The sequence below is a fragment of the Coffea arabica genome, chromosome 2e (genome assembly GCF_036785885.1).
Source record: "Coffea arabica cultivar ET-39 chromosome 2e, Coffea Arabica ET-39 HiFi, whole genome shotgun sequence".
In the NCBI taxonomy this organism is placed as follows: domain Eukaryota; kingdom Viridiplantae; phylum Streptophyta; class Magnoliopsida; order Gentianales; family Rubiaceae; genus Coffea; species Coffea arabica.
In genome coordinates this window covers 54,279,648-54,287,846 of record NC_092313.1, presented here as the reverse complement: position 1 = coordinate 54,287,846, position 8,199 = coordinate 54,279,648, and the positions used below count along the sequence as shown (strand labels likewise).

General features: G+C 39.7%; 1 protein-coding gene across 1 annotated transcript; it reads left to right on the top strand.

Moving 5' to 3' along the window:
* Window positions 1-2,434: 2,434 nt before the first annotated feature.
* Window positions 2,435-7,734, top strand: LOC140036344 (uncharacterized). Its single transcript, XM_072077713.1, has 5 exons — window positions 2,435-3,208; window positions 3,335-3,483; window positions 3,910-4,544; window positions 5,586-5,966; window positions 7,616-7,734. Exons 1-5 carry the CDS (start codon window positions 2,435-2,437, stop codon window positions 7,732-7,734), a joined length of 2,058 nt encoding a protein of 685 aa, XP_071933814.1.
* Window positions 7,735-8,199: the final 465 nt, after the last annotated feature.

Genomic DNA, 8,199 nt, shown 5'->3' with positions numbered 1-8,199 from the left:
TGGGAGGTTCTAGGAGGGTCTTCCCCTAGGGTTGCCTATATCAGTTGGTAATCAGAGCATCAGGTTAATTCTCTTTTAATTGAAGTTGTTCATATCTTGTTAGTTGTGTCTTTTGTCAAAAAAAAAAAAAAAAACTGTAGCGATTACTGTTCATCGTTAATGTTCCGAATTACTGTTCATCGTACTGTAGCGTACTGTTCACGTTACTGTTCATCCAAGTCAAAAAAAAAAAAACTGTTTGGGTGTTGTCTTTTTGTGTTTTTTGTCCAAGTTCTTGGGTTTGTTATATTTGTAGTTGGGTTGTTAGGGTTTAAAGACAAAAAAAAAAAAAAAAAAGTCACGTACCTTGTCTTGTTTTAGTGTTCAAGTTGCTAGAGTATTGCTGGAATTTTCTTTTGAGTATTGTTGAAATTCTGTTTTGCCTATTTCTTGAGAATTGGTTGTTGTTTCTGCAAACCCTAGACACCGCAACATAATTTGGGAAAATTCTTGTGTTTCTTGAACAAATTCTTGAAGTTCTTGGACCACCAAGTCTTGTTTTTGAAAATTCTTGAACAATAAACCAAGAACTAGGGTTTTCTTGGAATTGGCATAACCTTTCATCCGTTTCTTGAACTTGTTGGTGTGATCTGAAATTGTGTTCCTTGAAGAGCCGAAAAAAAAAAGAGGGAAAAAAAATGAAAGAGAAAAAAAAAAGGAAGAAGAGAAGGAATTGGCTCTCATACAAAGGAAATCAAGTTTCCAAAAAAAATCGTGAGTTTCCAATTCTTGGTGGGTTCCCAAATCTTGGTTAATCTCCAAATCTTGGTTGATTTCCCAAAACTTGAGTTTCCTAATCTTGATTGGTTTCCAACTCTTGAGTTCCAATCTTGATTGAATTCCAAAGACCCTAAACGACCTCACCAGCCCCAAACACACCAGATTCTGTTTTCAAAACCAAACCAAACACCTTAGCCCCAAACCGCCTTGGGAGTTCTTGAGTTTCTAAAATCGGTTGAGCTAGTTTTGCAATCCGATTTGACTGAAATTTGAGGACTGATTCATAGATTGTTTGATCACTCCAGAAACACCATTTACCTTCCAAAGTACTGACCAGAAACTCAGCAAAACAACAGCTCAAAAAAAAAAAAAAAGGTTCCAGCTTCGGGTAGAGTTTTTCTAAGATTTGTAAAATTCTGCTTTGTGTCTTGTTACTTGCTTATAGGGTAATTAATTCTGGAATTTTTGAGAGTTGAGTTGTCTTAAGAACTTCGAGAAGGAAAATTGAGAGTGAGTGTGTTTTCCTTGAGTGATACACGAGTGCTTTGCAAGGTAGACTAGGATACATTTATTTTGCAGGTTTGACAATATGTCTCAAGAGGGGAACATGGCCGAGCCGTCTGAGACCGACGTGTCACTCAAATTGGTGCTCCAAACTCTCCAAAGACAAGCAGGGAGGCTTGAATTTGTGGTGACACAACTATCCGACAGGGTGGCTGCCATTGAGATGCGAGGTACTGGAGATATTCCCAATAGGGCTTCAAGTGCTCAGAGTGTTGAGCATGATGCGGATGATGAGGGGTATCATTCTAACACCTCATTCCGATCAAGGAAAAGCAACAGGGAAGCGAGGGAAGGCCGAGACCGACCTAGGAGAACTGATGACAATCTTGGTTCCATCAAGACTAAGATGCCTACCTTTCATGGGAAAAATGATCCTGAAACTTATTTAGATTGGGTTCGGAGAGTTGAGCAAGTGTTTGAAGTCCACAATTACTCCGAAGAGAAAAAGGTGAAACTTGCGGCTATTGAATTTGAAGATTATGCATCCATTTGGTGGGAGCAAGTATGTGCCACAAGGAGGAGAAATAGGGAGCAACCAATTGACACTTGGGCTGAAATGAAGCAAGTGATGAGGAAACGATTTGTACCCTTCCATTACACCACGGACTTGTACAATCGGCTCCAACGACTCACCCAAGGGTCCAGTTCGGTTGATGAGTACCACAAACAAATGGAGGTAGCAATGATAAGGGCCAATATACAAGAGGATTCGGAAGCAACCATGGCAAGATTCCTTAATGGATTAAATCCTGAAATTCGGAAGAAGGTTGAGCTTCAAGACCACTTTGAGCTACAACAAATGGTGTCTTATGCAGAGAAGGTGGAAAGGCAAGCCTTACCTATAAAGACACCTAGTGGCCGAACCACTACATTCTCTTCCACACCTTGGAGAAGAGATCAATTGCCAACATCCAATGCTTGGCCGAGGCAAGGCAATAAAGAAAGGGAAAACAGGTGAATGGAGCAACCGTTCCATCCGAGTGCAACTCCTTCTAAACCAACCCCGCGGCCGGTCCTTCCAAGGGTCAATACGTCTACCAACCAGCCAAAGGCATGTTTCAAATGCAAGGGAATTGGCCACCTCATGGCTCAATGCCCTAACCGAAGCATCATGTACATGAATGAAGAAGGAATGTGGCAAAGCGAAGGAGACGAGGAATATGCAGACATACCACCGCTTGAAGAAGAGGGGAAGGATGCTGACCTGGTTGAAATAGAAGAGGACCCCGTGGCTCGAACTATGGTGACTCTGAGAGTGCTAAATGCACAAGCTCAAGAAGATGATCTCCAACGGACCAACATTTTTCATACGAGATGCAAAATTGGAGATGAGGTATGTCTCATGATCATTGATAGTGGCTCTTGTACTAATTGCGTAGCTGCTGACTTTGTCGAGCAAAAGCACCTTTCATGGACTTACCACCCTAAACCCTATAGACTATCTTGGTTAAATGATGGGGGGAAAGTCAAGGTGACCAAACAAGCTTTAATTGCTTTTTCTATTGATCGATACAAGGACCAAGTTTTATGTGATGTAATTCCTATGCAAGCTAGTCATGTCTTGTTAGGGCGTCCGTGGGAGTATGATCGGCAGGCTGATCATATTGGACTCACTAATAAGTATAAGTTCATTATGGACAACCTTAAGATCACTCTTTCACCCTTGACACCTACACAAGTGTATGAGGAACAATTGCATCTAAGAAAAGAGCGAGAGAAAAGGCAACTAAGAGAGGCAAAGAAAAAGCCGAATGTGCCTGAGAATGAGGAAAAAAAGAAAGTAGAGGCCGAGTTGAGCGAAAAAGAAAATTCGAGTGGAAAAAAACTTAGTGAGGCCGAGAGCTTGAAAGTGAACAAAAAGAGCTTCTATGCAAGTGTGCGTGAGGTAGGAAGGGCTTTGAATGCACAAAGTCTTCTCATAGTACTTCTGTACAGGGAAGCTGATTATTCTTCTTTTTACACACTAGGCATAACCGATTCTCTTCCTAGTGCAATCTACTCTCTTTTGTAGGAATTCAAGGATGTGTTTCCGGAGGAACTACCAAAAGGATTACCTCCAATTCGAGGTATCGAACATCAAATCGACTTTGTTCCTGGAGCAATTCTCCCAAATCGACCAGCCTATAGAGCAAATCCGGAGGAAACAAAGGAAATCCAAAGGCAAGTCGATTCCCTCCTTGAAAAGGACCAGGTACGTGAATCTCTTAGTCCTTGTGCAGTTCCAGTCATTTTAGTGCCTAAGAAAGAAGGGACTTGGAGAATGTGTATAGATTGTCGTGCAATTAATAAAATTACTGTTAAGTATCGTCATCCTATTCCTAGGTTAGATGATATGTTAGAAGAATTGCATGGGGCAATCATTTTCACTAAAATTGACTTAAGATCTGGTTATCATCAAATAAGGATAAAGGAAGGAGACGAATGGAAAACTGCTTTCAAAACAAAGTATGGTCTTTATGAGTGGCTTGTGATGCCTTTCGGCTTAACAAACGCTCCAAGTACTTTCATGAGGTTAATGAACCATGTTTTAAGGCATTTTCTTGGGAAGTTTGTTGTTGTTTATTTTGATGATATATTGATCTTTAGCAAGTCTTTAGATGAACATGTTGAGCATTTGCGACTTGTTTTAAGTGCCTTGCGTGAAAATAGGTTGTTTGCTAACATGGAAAAATGTGTCTTCTGCACTCCTGAAGTTAATTTCCTTGGATATATTGTTGGTGCAAATGGCATACGTGTTGATCCCGCCAAGGTAAAAGCCATCTTAGAGTGGCCGACTCCAACCAATGTGTCTCAAGTAAGGTCTTTTCATGGTCTTGCAAGTTTCTATAGGAGATTTGTTAAAGACTTTAGCACTATTGCAGCACATTTGAATGAGACAATTAAAAAGAATGTGGGGTTTCAATGGGGAAAAGAGCAAGAAGAGTCATTTAATAGGCTTAAGGATTTGTTAACTTCAGCACCTATTCTTGCTTTGCCTAATTTTGATGTGACGTTTGAAGTTGAATGTGATGCTAGTGGGATCGGCATAGGGGCTGTCTTACATCAAAATCATAGACCCTTGGCATATTTCAGTGAAAAGTTGAGTGGGGGAGCTCTTAATTACCCTACTTATGATAAAGAATTGTATGCTGTTGTGCGTGCTCTTGAAGTGTGGCAGCATTATCTTATGCCTAAGGAATTTGTGATACATACTGATCATGAATCAATTAAATTCCTTAAGGGTCAGGGAAAGTTGCATAAAAGACATGCGAAGTGGATTGCATTTATTGATTCCTTTCCGTACATCATTAAGTATAAGAAGGGGAAAGATAATGTCGTTGCGGATGCATTGTCTAGGAGGTATACTTTGATCACTAACATGAGCACTAAGCTACTTGGTTTTGAGCACATTAAAAACATGTATGCACATGATGACGATTTTTCTAATGTGTTTCAAGCTTGTGAACATGCTGCATTTCAAAAGTACTATAGGCATGAAGGTTTCTTGTTCAAAGAAAATCGCCTATGTATTCCCAATTGTTCGCTTAGGGAATTACTTGTTAGAGAAGCTCATGGTGGAGGGTTGATGGGACATTTCGGTATTGATAAAACTCTTGACATTTTGCATGAACATTTTTATTGGCCTAAAATGAGGCGTGACATTGCTAACATTTGTGATAAGTGTTTAAAGTGTAAGCAGGCAAAGTCAAGGAGTAACCCTCATGGATTGTATACTCCTCTACCCGTACCTCATGCTCCTTGGACAGACTTATCCATGGATTTTGTGCTTGGTTTACCAATATCTTCTAGAGGTATGGATAGTATCTTTGTTGTCGTGGATAGATTTTCTAAAATGGCTCATTTTATCCCTTGTATGAAAGCAAATGATGCGCGCCATGTTGCTGATTTATTCTTCAAGGATGTGGTTAGATTGCATGGAGTACCGCGTACTATTGTAAGTGATAGGGATGTGAAATTCTTAAGCTATTTCTGGAAATCACTTTGGGGAAAGTTGGGAACTAAGTTGCTGTTTTCTACTTCTAGTCATCCCCAAACGGATGGTCAGACTGAGGTAACCAATCGAACCCTTGGTGCTTTACTTCGAGCCATTGTTCAAAAGAACTTGAAGAAGTGGGAAGAATGTTTGCCTATCGCTGAGTTTGCATATAACCGAACCACTCATTCTACTACTAATCATTCTCCTTTTGAAATTGTTTATGGGTTTCAGCCGCTAACCCCTCTAGATTTATCACCTATTCCTGTTGATGAGTGTTTAAGCGCAGATGGTGTCAAAAAGGCAGAGGCTGTTCGAACCTTGCATGAGAGAGTTCGAGCTCAAATTGAGAAGAAAAATGCGCAATATGCACAACATGCGAATAAGGGTAGAAAACATGTTGTATTCGAACCCGGTGATTGGGTCTGGGTGCACATGCGGAAGGAAAGGTTTCCTGCATCTCGACGGACCAAGTTACATCCAAGAGGAGATGGACCTTTTCGTGTACTAGAGAGGATCAACGACAATGCCTACAAATTGGAACTTCCAAGTGAGTATGGCATAAGCGCATCTTTTAATGTGTCTGACCTATCCCCTTTTGACTTTGATACAGACTTTGAAGATTCGGGGACGAATCCTTTCGAAGAGGGAGGGAATGATGCGGATACGGGTGCACAACAACTCCAACCTTGGGTCAAGGACCCTTTGATCAACATTGGTGGTCCGATGACAAGATCAAGAACCAAGAAGGTGAAGGAAGCTTTACGAGCCTTGATCATTCACCATACAAGCAAGGAGCAAGCTAGGTTTGAAGATTCGATGGACCATGAAGTTACTTTGTTCACTTGTACGTTTGAAGCGAAGGAATGATCTCATACTTGTTAGTTGTTTTAAGACTGTCTAGTTTAGTAGTTGTTAGGCGTTTAGTATTTTATTACTTATTGGGCCTTATCGGAAAGCCTTAAAGAGCTGGCTCTTTAAGCTCTTTGTGCGGACCGAATTTCTTCCAGGTTTATGTGGGCCGGATTTTTGCCCTAGTTTTAGCCTATAAAAAGGCACCTCTTGTAAGAGTAAAAGACAGAGATTATTACAACCAGAAATCGTGAGGAATTTTCCTACAAGTTCTTAACCGAACTTACTCTTGAATTCTTGAGTTCATAGCTTAGGATTCAAATCAGACTTTATCGATTAGCTTGTTCCCTAATCGTGGTGTCGCTTCATCCATCCTTATTTGCTTAAGGTTGCTGATTACCTTTGTGTGTCAGAGGTCTTGAGTTCATGAGAACAATCGAGTTCAATTTCTGTTGGGAGAAAAGATCCAACTCTGATAATTACAAGGTTGGGAGGTTCTAGGAGGGTCTTCCCCTAGGGTTGCCTATATCATAATGGCTTGATAAGTGGAGCGAAAGTTGGAAGAAACTAGTGAGGAGAGCTGGCCGTTTTTTGTTGTTTTGTTGTCTTACTTGGAAGTGGACTTGAGGAAACTTTTATTTCTTGCTTTATATCCTATGCTAGTGGTCTTGAGGTGGCCTTTAGGTAGCTGACTTGAGGTTCTTTCACTTGATTGTTGTTGATTTTGTGATGAGAGACTTGATAATGGCTTGAGAAGTGGAGCGAAAGCTGGAAGAAACTAGTGAGGAGAGTTGGCCGATTTTTGTTGTTTTCTTGTCTTACTTGGATTTCAAAATTTGTTGGTTATACGACTGCTAAATTGCTTGTTATATGTTGTATTGTGTGTGTGGAAATTGCCTTTCAAAAATCATTTCAATTGGTTACATAAAACTAGGGTTTTTGAAAAGGAAGAAATCTGGAAATCCGGCCACTGGTACTTTGTTTGAACATAACTCTTTGCACAAAAGTCAAAATTGAGTGTTGCTTGCAGCATTTGAAACTAGACACTAAGAGCTTTCAAACAGTGTAGAATTCCCCTGCTAATTCATTTTGAGTGAGCTGTAACGAATCGGCAAAGTGGACTGACCTGTTTTACCTGCTTATTCGAGAGAAACTGGGAAACTGTATCTTGTGGCTCAATTTTGTCCCTTTTGTGAAACGAATTTGATAATGATGTCTTCTGATGATTTCAAGAATTTTGAATCTAGTTTCTAACGCCACAAATAATTCTCAATTTGGACTTGTGTAGAGTTAGATATGGTCTGATTTCAAAACTGTGTCAAAGCTAGAAACTGGAAAATTGTTGAACAGGCTGTGAAATCCAACCATCTTCAAACGGTTTTATCTTGCTGTTCAAAAATCTGAATTTAGTTCTGCTTGTCGTGTTTAAAACTTTACTTGAAACTCTTGCTGTGTTATAAATTTCAGAGGCTGATTCAATTCTTGTGAATTTTACCGAATTTTCAAACTTTGCTGAAAAACAAGAACTGGTTATACCCTGTCGTCATGGAACAGTAACTTTGAGCGGAGATTTGAATGGTTTTTAGTTGGAATCTGGGAAAAGTGTATTTTGGAAAGTTTTAGTACTATGAATCTAGTTTTCAACGGTGTAAAGTTTCTAATTTTTGGACTTACCAAACTCAATATCTGATTTTCCAAGTTTTGTCGCGTAAATCTAAAATTTTCTGATTTCTTAAGAAATGAACTTTTATGAACTTTCCACTTCCTTTTGAGATTGATGGTTCATTTTAAACTCGATTTCATGGATGATACATGTTGCCCTTGTGACTTTAAATCTTCATTATTAAATCTCGATTTTTTATGGATTAAAGCTCCTTTAAGGCGTTGTCTTAAATTTTAAGCAAGTGCATTTTCTTCCTTGAATGTTAAGTGGTCTAGAGTGCATGCGAGTAATGGTTGGTCACTATTTTTTCAGGTGCTCAAGAGGGTTTCGAAGGGAATCTCGGGGCGGACAACTAAAGACGTTATTTGCTCACTTACTTTTGATTTGG

Coding starts and splice junctions, on each gene's coding strand:
- LOC140036344 (XM_072077713.1), top strand. CDS start 2,435: ATGTACATGAATGAAGAAGGAATGTGGCAAAGCGAAGGAGACGAGGAA. Junction 4,545..5,585: donor ATCAATTAAATTCCTTAAGG/GTCAGGGAAAGT, acceptor GTTTAAGCGCAG/ATGGTGTCAAAAAGGCAGAG. Junction 5,967..7,615: donor AGGGAATGATGCGGATACGG/GTGCACAACAAC, acceptor TATAAATTTCAG/AGGCTGATTCAATTCTTGTG.